Below are 13,695 nucleotides of genomic sequence, written 5' to 3'. Positions count from 1 at the left end.
CTTCACTCACATTGATATTATCTCATGGAGACCTGACTAGGCTCGTATTACAGATCTATCACACAAGGAGATGTTATGGTTGATGCACTGCATACATAAGATTGTTCATTTAGACAGGTTGAAACGAGTTGTATGGCTTAGTATTGGCATGCAGAGACCACCAAAGCTCCTTTTCTTGGTGGTGTGACAGGTGGTGTGTGGTGGGATAGCCTGTCACCTGCGCAGCGAGAGGAGTGTGTGTTTGAGTTGGGCGTGCTAGCAGAGAGGGCTCTGTCTGACCGGGACCTGCTGGCTCTGTGTGAACTACCAGGAGCATTCCACATCTACAGGTATATCAACAGTACCAGTTACCTTACTCTCTCTCTCTCTCTCTCTCTCTCTCTCTCTCTCTCTCTCTCTCTCTCTCTCTCACACACACACACACACACACACACACACACACACATATACACACATATACACACATATACACACACACACACACACACACACACACACACACACACACACACACACACACACACACACACATACACACACATACACACACACACACACATATGTAGTACCCCTTGCACACATAAGAGAGTAGTTAGAGTGAAAAGGTGATTGTGGGGTAATTTCATATCCTTATCTGGTGGGAGCAGGCAGGGTGGCTGTGAGGAGGAGGGGAAACTCAGGGTGCAGTCATGGTCGGCCCATCCTCAGGAGCTTGCCTGGACAGCACTGGTGTTCCTGATGGAACTGGAGTCCTTTTACCAGGAGGAGAAAAGAGCACTGAGTACACTCATGACCAGGTAAACACACACACACACACACACACACACACACACACACACACACGTTCAAATCCATGCACACACACACACACACACAGGGGCACACACCTAGAGGGATACGTGTACGCAATAGTCAATAATTTAAGTTTAATTAATGATAATTAGCTAGGCCTACTCATGAAAGCATAATGAAACATCTGCATAGTAACTTTGTGTGTGTGTGTGTGTCTGTAGGGTGGATCAGGCTGTGCAGTGTGAAGTGTGTATGTGTTTGCATTTGGCAGTGACAAGAGCACAGAGAGAAACACACTCCCATGCAGCTCTCCTGGCAGCAAGACAGAACTGGGAGACATGGTAACACACACACACACACACACACACACACACACACACACACACACACACACACAGGTACAAGTGTAATTAATTAAAGGAGAATTCCGGTGTGATATTGACCTAAAGTGTGTTGAAACATGATACCAAGTGTGAACGTTTGTCTCATAGCTCATCTTAGAATGTTCAAAAACCTACGCCTTTAAGAGTTAAAAAAGTTAATTTACCAAAACTGCTTATGTATATTTGTGTGTGTGTATGTATGTGTGTGTGTGTGTGTGTGTGTGTGTGTGCACGCGCATAGGCCAGATGTAAACACTGATACCAGAGGAGAGCATCTAACTACTTTAATTCGACAAAGAGACAAGCATCCAGAGAATAATTCCACACACAACTTGCAGGTAACACACACACACACACACACACACACACACATCATTATGTACAGCATTGTGAATAAGTGAAAGTGTGTGTCTAAAGACCTGTGTGTGTGTGTAAGTCTATACCTCAGTGTCATCTGAACAAATTACAGGATTTCCGTGACAACCAGGAGACGCAGTCTGAGTGCCCAGCCAATCAGAGTGCAGAGACTTCTATGGGTATTCCACTAGCAATGAACACAAATCCCAAACTCACAGCCTAATGGTACTCTTTTATATGTGTTTTATTTCTTCTGTCTTCACTTCCCCTTTCACCTCAGACCCTGGAGACCGTCTTCTCATGGAGGAAACTCCATATTTGGAGATCCTCTGTGATAGGAGTCAGTGTGATGTACAGCATGACGAGCCAATAGCAGCAGAAGAGGGGCAGGGCCTTGAGAAGCAGGGTTCTCTGATTGCAGCAGCCTGGGGTGACATCAGTGAACCCGCCAATCAAGACTCACCTCCACAGTCACCTCTTGACCAGGACCAGGTATTCTCGGGCTTCCCCAGCATGATCAAATCAGCACATGAGCACCTCTGAGATTCCATTCTCCTCCTTTTCCATCTCTTCTTCTTCCTACTATTGGTTGGTTCTGTGTGACATGCCAGCCTTCTTCCACATTCCTACTCTCTGTTGAGTAAAGTTCAGCCATGACGATGAAATGAGAGTTTGAATTATGTTACTTTGACTTATTTTTTTTTCATAAAGACAGGAACGTGGGGTGGCCTTGCTCGTTTGAATGTCTCTCTATCCTCTTGTTTGTACAGGAAGCAGTCAGTTCAGAGGAGCCTTCAGAGGAGACGCCCGACCTCACACACACACTCCTCACAGATGCGCCTGCAGCACACACACTCCACACACACCCACACACTGGAGATCCTCAGACACTACACACTCACTCAGAGCCTCAGACACTACACACTCTCCTCACAGACGTGCCTGCAATGCACACACTCTTGCATACTGAAGACCTCCAATCACAACTTTCTCAATCTGAATATACACCGAATATACACACACTCCAAACGTATACAGACATTGGAGATCCTCAAACACAGCACGCACACTTAGAACCGCAGAAAACACACCCCGACGGGTCACACACGCCCGTAATGATGGGCGAAGAACCTGAAGTCTGTGTGGAGTCGTGTGCTGAAGTAGACGAGGGTGTGTGTTCTGTGTGTATCGACCAGGAGAGTGTGTTCACAGACGAAGGGAGTGTGTGTGAGGAGGAGAGTGTGTGTGGAGAGGATGTGTGTGTCGAGGGAGTCTATGAGACTCAGGAGGGTGTGTGTCCAGATGTAGAAGAGATGTGTGGTGCTGCAAAAAGTGTGTTTGAGAATCGGAAAAGTGTGTGTGAGAATCACAACGGTGTGCCTGAGAAACAGGAGGGTGAATGTGCTGGGGGTGTGTGTGCGGAGCTGAGCAATGTGTGTGTGGCGAGCGAGTGTGTGTGTGGTGAGAAAGAGTGCATGTGTGTGCAGCCGATGGCAGTTCTGGAGAGAGAGGAGACAATGCGCAGTCTGGTGGACATGCAGAGGAAACTGGAACTTCGCTACCAGCGAGAGCGAGAGAGACACACACTCAGGGTACACACACACACACACACAATCGTTTTATACGTGACATGGCGTTTATTTCTTGTACACATCAGTATGCTGCTCAAAGTGTACACATTGCACATTTTATGTCAGGGCAGGAAAACAAAATAAAATGTTGCTGTGTGTATCAGGTCCAGGAACGCCTGACCATCATTCAGAACAGGAAGTCAGATGATGACTTGCTTGGGATAAAGAATCTTAGTGCATTTACACAGGTATGTGAACACAGCCTGCACACACACACACACACACACTGTTTAAGTGTGTGTGCTGATGTTGGTTAATATTTGTACTGTATCTGTGTGTGTGTTTGTGTGTTTGAAGGAGGAGGATGAGCAGCTTCAGAAGATGTTAGTGAGGGAGCGGCTAGAGCAGTTGAGAAGAGAACGTTCATACATACTGCAAACCCGCAGAGAGAGGTACACACACACACACACACACACACGCACACACACACATGCAGATACACACACACAGGCACACATACACACGCAGATACACACACACACACAGTATGTACAGTATAAACACATAATTAAACACACAAGTAAACACAAATCTACATAATTGATCTACTGTGTGTTTGGGTGTGTGTGTGTGTGTGGTCTGTTTTCTCTAAACAGGAACACTGCTGGCTTCAAAGAATTGCTCGGACCAACTGCTCAACATACCCTACGCACAGAAGATTGACAAAGACAATTAAAAACACACACGCCCGCACATGCACGCACACACACACACTCTAAAGACTGCTTAACATATTCTACTCACAGGAAAATAACACAAGAGACACTCAAATACACACACACTCTTCCTACTGCAGTACTGCAATTTTGGGCTCTGTTTGTGTGAACTGCTGCCATCTGCAGGAGAAAAAGAATACTGTATGTGCAACAACTATTGTAGATGGCCCTCAGCTCTATCAGTTGTGCTGCTAGTCAGAATCCTCCACTCTGTGTTACATTTGTTCTTCCTATGGAACTGACTGAGCTCATCAATGGCCAATTGGCTGGACTAGACCAACCTGATTTAGCAACTCAGAGGCATTTTAAATCGCTAAATTTAAATTTCCATCAGCTATGGTTAGACAGGAGTGGGACAAAGAGCTCCTGCCACAGGTGTCTTCCCTCGTTTAAGAGTTTATCCTTAATCTGTTTTCATGAGCAAACATATGGCTGCACACTTTGCTTAAGAACAGTCTCTTTCTTGTCTTTCAAAAAGTGAATCAGTTCATGTGGGTGAGCTGGTGATCATTCAGTGACTAAAGCCACCAGTTCAAAATCACCGGCTCCCCCACACCTTACTAGATGAATGAGTGATTCACTGAAGTAAATAAATAACCCCTAAGTGAATGACTCCTTAATGTCTTCAGGTTTTAATCAATAATGTGGCTTATTAATGTTTCACCACTTGTGGGCCAAGGAGGTTGCCATTAATAATTACACAAACAGTTTCAGATTTGAACATTTTTTTTAATTCACTTAAACTTTCACAGAAATAAATAAATATCTCACACATACCAAAATTGATTAGAAGTCCTCCGTTCTGCAGTGAGGTTCACACTGATTCAGTTAAATGTTGGCTTCAACCAAACGCTCCACCACAGACACATTGAAACAAAACTAGTTATGCAAGTGTGTGTCTATATGTTTCTTTGTACATGCGAGAAACGCATTCAAGGTTGAACTGAAGTCCATCTGTCCGAACTCTCCCTGGTCTGCTTACTTCAGGTGTCTGGCAAGACCAGGTCAGCGGCTTCTTTACAAATTAAATGATGTGTTGAACAAAATAAAAAAAAACAAACAAACAAAATTCACAGACATTCTTTTGTTTCTGTACTGTAACACATTACTTAGATGAGATGCCATACTTAACTCTTCCTGAAGTTGAACGGTAAATATGTAGAGCAGGGTGCCTATGGACTAGAGACCCTCAGCTCTGACTCTATGTGCGTATGATGGGTCAGATCACGCCATCGTTCCAGTAGTTTCATCAGTAAATATTTAGGAGTATGTACATATGCATCATAGTCAACAGATTTCCCCCATTGCGTGTGTGGGGGGAAGGGTGTGTGTGTGTGTGAGTGTGAGTGTGTGCGTGTGTGCGTGTGTGTTTGTGCGCGTGTGTATGTTTGTGTGTGTGTCTTGTGCGCGTGTGTGTGTGTGTGTGTGTGTGTGTGTGTGTGTGTGTGTGTGTGTGTGTGCTGTGTGTTTGTGTGTGTGTGTGTGTGCGTGTGTGTGTTTGTGTGTGTGTTGGCGTGTGTGTGTGTGTGTGTGTGTGTGTGTGTGTGTGTGTGTGTGTGTGTGTGCGTGCGTGTTTGTGTGTGTGCGCGCGTGTGTGTTTGTGTTTGTGACACTGTCTTTTTTTTTTTAGAATAGGCATGTTATATGTTTCTGTGTGAGTCTGTTAATAGGTGTCTGCTTGTTTTTTTTTTTTTTTTTTTAGAGGGCGGGAGGTTAAATCCTGTGTGTGTGCGTTTTATGGGTGTGTGTGTGTTTGTGTGTGTTACTGATGTGCACACTGAACCCCTGGCCCATGTGGCCCCCCCTCTTCGTCGGAGCTGTCGTTGTACGCCTCACGTCTGTGACCCCCACATGAACTTTGACCTGGGTCATAATCTTCAAGCTCAGCCTCCTCTGCATCCGCTGTGATATTCTCATCCTTCTCACGCTCTGGAAGTAGGTCCTCCAATTCCTAAGAACACACACACACACACACATGTGGTTAAAAATGCATCAGCCAAATGTAATGTAATATATATGGACATAAACTCATACTCTACCTACCAACAAAAAAACAAAGTAGTAAAAGATTGAGTTTCATATGGGTTCCACAGGCTTGTCTGAATTAGTGATTCTTTAACATAACCTTTGTAGATGTCAATGAGAGGGTCTGATCTGGGTTTGATACACTTAAACTTAGTGGTGGTGCGCTAGGAGTGGTGGTGGTGCGCTAGGAGTGGTGGTGGTGCGCTAGAAGTGGTGGTGGTGCGCTAGGAGTGGTGGTGGTGCGCTAGGAGTGGTGGTGGTGCGCTAGGAGTGGTGGTGGTGTGCTAGCAGTGGTGGTGCACTAGGAGTGGTGGTGGTGGTGCGCTAGGAGTGGTGGTGGTGCGCTAGGAGTGGTGGTGGTGGTGCGCTAGGAGTGGTGGTGGTGCGCTAGGAGTTGTGGTGGTGGTGTGCTAGGAGTGGTGGTGGTGTGCTAGGAGTGGTGGTGGTGCGCTAGGAGTGGTGGTGGTGGTGCGCTAGGAGTGGTGGTGGTGCGCTAGGAGTGGTGGTGCGCTAGCAGTGGTGGTGGTGCGCTAACAGTGGTGGTGGTGCGCTAGGAGTGGTGGTGGTGCGCTAGCAGTGTTGGTGCGCTAGGAGTCTATAAGTATATATACTTTTTTGATCCCGTGAGGGAAATTTGGTCTCTGCATTTAACCCAATCGGTGAATTAGTGAAACACAAACAGCACACAGTGAGGTGAAGCACACACTAATCCCGCGCAGTGAGCTGCCTGCTACAACGGCGTGCTCGGGGAGCAGTGAGGGGTTAGGTGCCTTGCTCAAGGGCACTTCAGCCGCGGCCCACTGGTCGGGGCTCGAACCGGCAACCTTCCGGTTACAAATCCGGAGTGCTAACCAGTGGGCCATGGCTGCCCCCCAGTGGTGGTGGTGCGCTAGGAGTGGTGGTGCGCTAGCAGTGGTGGTGGTGCGCTAGAAGTATAAGTATATATACTCTTTTGATCCCTTGAGGGAAATTTGGTCTCTGCATTTATCCCAATCCGTGAATTAGTGAAACACACTCAGCACACAGTGTACACACAGTGAGGTGAAGCACACACTAATCCCAACGCAGTGAGCTGCCTGCAACAACAGCGGCGCTCGGGGAGCAGTGAGGGGTTAGGTGCCTTGCTCAAGGGCACTTCAGCCATGCCTACTGGTCGGGGTTCGAACCGGCAAACCCTGAAACCCCGGCAAACCCGGTCACAAGCCCGAGGCGCTAACCAGTAGGCCACGGCTGCCCCAAACTAGGAGTGGTGGTGCGCTAGGAGTGGTGGTGGTGGTGCGCTAGCAGTGGCGGTGGTGGTGCGCTAGCAGTGGCGGTGGTGGTGCGCTAGCAGTGGCGGTGGTGGTGTGCTAGCAGTGGCGGTGGTGGTTCGCTAGGAGTGGTGGTGGTGGTGGGCTAGAAGTGGCGGTGCGCTGCTCCTGAATGCATGGTAACACTGAATGGGCTATTCATTGTTTAAAAAATAGTTCCAAATGTAATACCTCGTAAAAATGTGTATAATACATTTTAATACCTTTTAATGGCCCTTATTTTTGCTATGTTGATTTGCTACCTTTTAATAGTTTTTAAAACCCTGCAGATACCCTGATAATGCCACCAACGACCCGACATTGGTGTGTATGGAAGCCTTTATGTAAGACAGAACTGCTTTCTCTTCTGATTAAAACAATAACAATCACAGGTTTGTACAGGGGTTAGCACTTTTTCTCTCTCTCTGTGTGTGTGTGTGTGTGTGTGTGTTAGGGCTTTGACTCCGAACTTCGTTATTCGAATATAATTCGATTATTTTTAAAATTAAAGATATTCGAACGAATTTTAGGGATCTCTTAATATTAGAACCTCTAGCCTATGGAGATAATGTCTATAAATGTATTTAGTTGTAAACGTTATTTTCGATTCAGATTCCGAGTTTTTTTTTCCACGCCTGGTGAAGTAAAATCACGAGCTCATTAGCAAGGCTATTATTGGTCATCTGGGCTCCTGTAGGTGACGTTAGCATCTGGCTGGTTCGCGCTTAGTGAGCTCACACATAGACATAATAGACACTTTTATTTTAAACTTAACCTTCCTCTGATTTTAATCACCTCAGTTATCAATCAAAGCAAACAGGGAAAAGAAATGGCAACACAATCATGAAAAACACTCAAATAAATAAATGTGCAGATAAGTCTGAATTAAAAGCAGCACTGGTTGAAGCCTGGAAATATTGTAAACAAAGTAACGTTAGCTTAATTTGCTAGTGTATCATAGTCTGGTTAGACTGTTCAGTTTCCCTACGCGTGTTTAAGTTTCAAATGAATACTTTTTCTCCTTGGGACAGGCCCGTTTGAGTCTTGGAAAATACTTTTCCATTTGCATCGGGATTGAGATGATTAGAACTTAGCAGTCAATTTGAATGCAACAGTTTTAAACAAATTAGAGTGCAGCCTGCTAATGATGCTAACCGGTTTAATAGCAATTTAGCCAGTCATCTTGCACGATTAATGTTTGGATTACATGTTGTGCATGCTGAGGAGGGATGCGCCTGTTGAGAGGGAGAGAGAGTGTACGGGGGAAGGAGAGTCTGTGTTGAGGTAGGCCTACTTCTATCGCCTACTCTGGTAGAGTTTGACATACTACAATGCAAGATATATTTAGCCTATTTATTTATGGACAACGTAAGGCAGGAGGTGTGTGTTGCTTTTAATTATGAATGTTCTATCGAACGTATTTTTTATTGATATCGATTACATGTCTATTGCGATACATATCGCTATCGCCCAGCCCTATCTCAATAACAATTTTAACCTTTCGTGCACATAGTCTATTGACATTGACTGATACACTGCCCTCTGGTGGACAGAACATATAGAACGTAAGTTTGATACCAACATCGGTCTTACTGGAGACATTTAATGGTTAAAATATTATTAATACATATTCGAATTTTAATATTAATAAACAAACGAACTTCGAATATGATTTTTGGGCCAAAGTCAAAGCCCTAGTGTGTGTGTGTATTACCATCAGCTTCTCAGGACCGATCCAGCCGCTTTCTGGGAATTGCACATCAAATTTGATGAACAGATCTCCTTTTTCGAATGGATTTCTGTAGTGAGGCATCCCCTCCCCCTTGACCACCTTAACACAGCCTGTGCAGACACACACACACACACACACACACACACACACACACGTACAAATATGCAAACATAGACATACATCAGTAGCATATCTGGCACAGTATCCACACTCATTCATAAAGAGACCATTTACTTGTATAGTCCACACACAGGCAATTCAGGCTGATAACCTGCTGTGTACACACAAGTACATTAACTTCACTGATGAGATTTACCCGTATATAATTGCTTTATTATGTCCATGACATTAAACACATATTAAGATTATTCTGGAGACACGCACACAGGTCATTCTGTCAAGGCACACACACACAGGCACACACACGCACACAGACACACACACACACACACACAGACAGCCCTACCAGGCTCGATGACGTTTCCGGCGGGGTGTTTGACGAGGAGCTGCCGTGCGTCCAGGTGCACCAGCTGCAGCTGGAAGCCACACAGAGCCTCCACCAGCCCGATGCGCCGGGTCACATAAAGGTCGTTGCCATCCCGACGGTAGTCCTGTACACAGTCAGATGAGGCAAAACATGCATAATATCACACTGGAAGCAAGAGTTTGTGTTAACGTGTATATTAGAGCTCATGTGTTCTTGTTCTCATGTAGCCTACTTGTAAGTACATGTGTGTGTGTGTGTGTGTGTGTGTGTGTGTATGCCTGTGTGTTTGTCTTTAGTAGTATAAACACCATGTCATGTCACCAGTAGTATGTCACCAGGTTCAGTATTGTGTGTGTGTGCATGCGTGTGTGCGAGCAAGCGTGTGTACCTCATGGTCTGTCTCCTGCAGAATGAGTACTATATCTCCAGGTTCGGTGTTGGGCGCCTGGTCAGCCTCTCCACCGAAGGTGATCTTCTGGCCATGTCTCATGCCCTTATCAACATGGACCTCTAGCATCTTCACCTCCTTAATCACACGCCTCCCCTCACACTCCCTGCAGCGATCCTTTTCACTGATCACCTCACCTACACACACACACACACACACACCTTTAGTTTCTGCAATAAACATTTTGATTGATCCTTACACACATTAAAGCATGCACAGACACACAGGCACATTCACACACCCTGTACCTTCTCCATTGCAGTCGGAACAGACTGACTGCATCTGTTGCACCATGCCAGGGGCCAGCTGCCTGATCATCACTCTCACACCTCTCCCACGACACGCCGCGCACTTCTGCACCGCACCTGGCTTGCCGCCCTGCCTGGAACACACACACACACACACACACACACACACACACACACCATGTAAATGTTGGTGTACACGTCCTGCAAATATTTAACAAATATATGCAGGAGAACATGACGCAAACTCCTTAAGAATAAAAAGTTGAGCAACTGTTGTCACGTCCATCTGCAGTGAACACACAAATCTGGATAGTGGCATTGAAGTAAAGGAACATTATATCCAACAGGGGGCAGCAAATCTTAAACTGAGAAATGGAAACACTGGCAGTGGCACTCTACGCTACTGTCCAAAAGGCGATCCATCAGCCAACAAAACCTCTTTTCTGATAAAAACAAAGAATCTATTAAGCTGACACTTTCAAAAACCTATTTTTTTAAATCTATAATGCTCATGCCAACTTTAAAATGCATGACCTGTTTAATTACCTTCACCAGTCTCAATATTAGTGTCAGCCTCTGGGCCTAGACCTCTGTCATCCCATCACTAAGATTAGGAAAAGAGATCTGTGCTCTCACACACACACACACACACACACACACACACACACCTCTAACTATGACCCATCACTAAGAGTGGAGACAGACACCAGAGGTTTCATACAGACACAGCGTACGCACGAATCTGGGACAGGCTAATGTAATGACACGCCAAGCAAGCACAAGCATATCAATACTAAGAGGAACCCTGAGGAACCCTGGGGAACCCTTGAGAACCGCCAGCATGATGGGACTGAGAGGGTTTACAAAGGCAGAGACATTCTGTGTTTTAGTAGAAAGACAGCCACAAGACCAAACATCAATGCCAAAGAGTCTTCCATCTGGCTAGGTAATGGCCTTCTGGCTGGTATCGGAGTCTGTTTGGCAAACTGGGTCAAACAAAAACCAGGACAAACATGAAGTAAGAGGTGGCTATATACTGATCAGAGACCACAAGCTGACTTTCAGATCACGCAAACAAACACACACACACGCACAAACAAACGCACACACACACAAATATACAGGAGAAACACACACCCATCTACTCACCCACTACAGGCGGCACAGAGAACATTCTTGCTCAGCTGCAGTTTTGTAGTCTTGCCGTTATAAAGATCTTCCAGTGACACCCTGTGAAAGAAGACAGGAAACAATCACTGAATCACGCACTCTATGTCCCTCTGAGGCTCCCATATCTTTCATTACCACCGGGCCTCTTCAGTCATTGTACTGCTGCCGTTTTAGACAGGTTTTAGTCAGGTAAGGGCAGCATGACTGTCACTCTTCCTAAACAACCTAAACTAGCCATCCTATTGGCTGAAAAAATCATTTTGAACCATGCCTATTGGCCATCCTGAATTTGCTCATCTACTTGATAGGTCATGCTGAAGCTAAGCCCAATGCACGCCCAGCACACACACACACACCCAACACAGACACACACATAAACAGACACATAGACACACACACACACATAGACACACACACCCTATACCTCTGCCAGCTCAGCTTTTGTGTCAAACACAGACAGTCTAAAGTATGTTTTCAACATAAAAAGATGCTGTACAGTCACGTTATACTTTATAATGATTACAGCAGCTGATGAACAGGAATTGTACATGTTTTATCAGAACTATGACCCAAGTCAGAGATACATTCTGATATTGTACTCTTCTCTTTATGCTCCAAGCTTGACTAACGTCTGCTTCACTCCCATATGCAACACCCCTTAATTTCAATGACCATCAGGCCCTAATGAATGCAGCAAAGACTCCATCTTTATTTCTAACCACCTCTCCTCTCTACCCATCTCTTCCCTCCCTCTCTCTGTCCCTCTTCTCTCCCCCAGGCCTCACCTGAGCGGATGCACCATGTCCTCGCCCCTCCTCCTTCCACCGTTTCGGCTGCGCCCTGGCGCCCCCTGGCCCCCCATGAAGCCGAAGAGGCCCCCGCCAAAGATGTGGGAGAAGATATCCTCCATGCCGGCCCCCCCACCGCCACCCTCACGCAGACCCTGCTCGCCATAGCGATCGTACAGCTCCTTCTTCTCCGGATCGGACAGCACCTCGTAGGCAAAACTGATCTCCTTAAACTACACACAGACGCACGCACACACAGAGGAAAGCACATACATATGTAAATATGAAAACACAAAATGAAAACAGAGGATATGTGTCTGAAAATTAAATGTAACAATTATTAAAATGCATTGCATTGATCTAACCTAAATCGCGAACTCATATACCTCCCCTAAACGCAAAACACACAGCTGATACACGTGTTGACGTCACGGGAGCACTGCTTACCTTATCTCCTGCGTTGGGATTCTTGTCTGGGTGATATTCCTTCGCTAGTTTTCGATATGCCTGGGGAACACGGGCAAATCAATGATCACGTCAATTAGACCCAATTGCACTCGTTCTTACGGGACAAGAGTCATCATTTGGGGGGATTCACAGCATCAATACCGCTAGCAGTGCTGGAGGTTATGACTTATGAGATTGATCTTCTTACCTAACATTTGCTACTTTATAAAAAACATTGTGCAACCATCAGTGAAGCATACATGTCCTATGAAAACATGAACCAACTCCCCAATGACATAGTTTTCAAGAAATCGCTGAGATCTTCCAGCAATGCCAAAAGCGGATTAATAGCTATGGCTACATTTTGTGGGTAAACGTTACAAGCTAGCGAATAAGATTTCCATTAACGTTACGCCTGTCAGTCAATGTTTGTGTAGCCTCCTGAAGTGGTCCTTCGGCAAGATAATACATTTGCCATCTGACGTTATTGTTTTGTCAGACAAACACTGAACGTGAGATGAAACGCTGACAAAAAGCCAGTCATACAAAGGCGCCCAGATTTTGGTGTTAGGCCCAAAAACGCAATTTCACGTAGGAAACTAGGCCACATGAATAGCAAGCTAGTCAGCTAGCTAGCATAATCTTAGCTAGCATAACAAAGCAGGGTAGTGTAAAAACTAGCACAATGGCAATGGCTATCCTGCTATCTGGTTAGCTAGAGCAAACGTCTGCTCATCTTACGTTAACGTTATCCAAGTGCGACCGATGGGATGGACCGTGCCAGTGACCTATCGTGCATAATAAGTAGCTTTAGCTAATTCACCTTTTTCAGTTCATTCTCGGATGCTGATGGAGAAACCCCGAGAATGTCGTACAGTTTGGTGTCCACAGCGTTCGCCATACTGGTCCACTGTGAGGATAGACCCCTTTAGCAACAGCAGAGCCTGGGCGCAGGACGGGAGAGAAAAGCCGGTTGATAACGTCATACGCAATGCGTCAAATTTAGCCCAAGTCCCAGTGGGAAGGCTATCAGCTGTTAAGCCAGGGAATCAAACTTTCTGGCTAGTGGCTAGGCCTACATCTCTCGCATCACGAAAAAGTTTTCACATATGTATCCACATTGTTAGTCGTCTCCGCATCCGCTGCATTAATTAAGCACCACTCAGCCAACCACAGTCAAAA

The 13,695-nt window shown here is 45.7% G+C and overlaps 1 protein-coding gene across 1 annotated transcript; it reads right to left on the bottom strand.

The window, feature by feature from the left end:
• Window positions 1-5,524: 5,524 nt before the first annotated feature.
• On the bottom strand, window positions 5,525-13,494 carry dnaja2b (DnaJ heat shock protein family (Hsp40) member A2b). The gene is made up of 9 exons (XM_048257558.1): window positions 13,337-13,494; window positions 12,514-12,573; window positions 12,064-12,299; window positions 11,258-11,338; window positions 10,109-10,242; window positions 9,801-9,997; window positions 9,392-9,536; window positions 8,908-9,035; window positions 5,525-5,830 (listed from the first exon to the last, which is right to left on the bottom strand). Exons 1-9 carry the CDS (start codon window positions 13,412-13,414, stop codon window positions 5,642-5,644), a joined length of 1,248 nt encoding a protein of 415 aa, XP_048113515.1. The 5' UTR covers window positions 13,415-13,494; the 3' UTR covers window positions 5,525-5,641.
• Window positions 13,495-13,695: the final 201 nt, after the last annotated feature.

Source organism: Alosa alosa, chromosome 11 (genome assembly GCF_017589495.1).
Source record: "Alosa alosa isolate M-15738 ecotype Scorff River chromosome 11, AALO_Geno_1.1, whole genome shotgun sequence".
NCBI classification, from domain to species: domain Eukaryota; kingdom Metazoa; phylum Chordata; class Actinopteri; order Clupeiformes; family Clupeidae; genus Alosa; species Alosa alosa.
This window is presented reverse-complemented; position numbering and strand designations above follow the sequence as displayed.

Excerpts from the sequence above, each read along its gene's own strand:
- dnaja2b (XM_048257558.1), bottom strand. The coding sequence starts at position 13,414 with ATGGCGAACGCTGTGGACACCAAACTGTACGACATTCTCGGGGTTTCT. Across the intron at positions 12,300-12,513 it reads ATCCCAACGCAGGAGATAAG|TTTAAGGAGATCAGTTTTGC; the intron begins GTAAGCAGTGCT and ends GTCTGTGTGTAG. Across the intron at positions 9,998-10,108 it reads TTCCGACTGCAATGGAGAAG|GTGAGGTGATCAGTGAAAAG; the intron begins GTACAGGGTGTG and ends GTGTGTGTGTAG.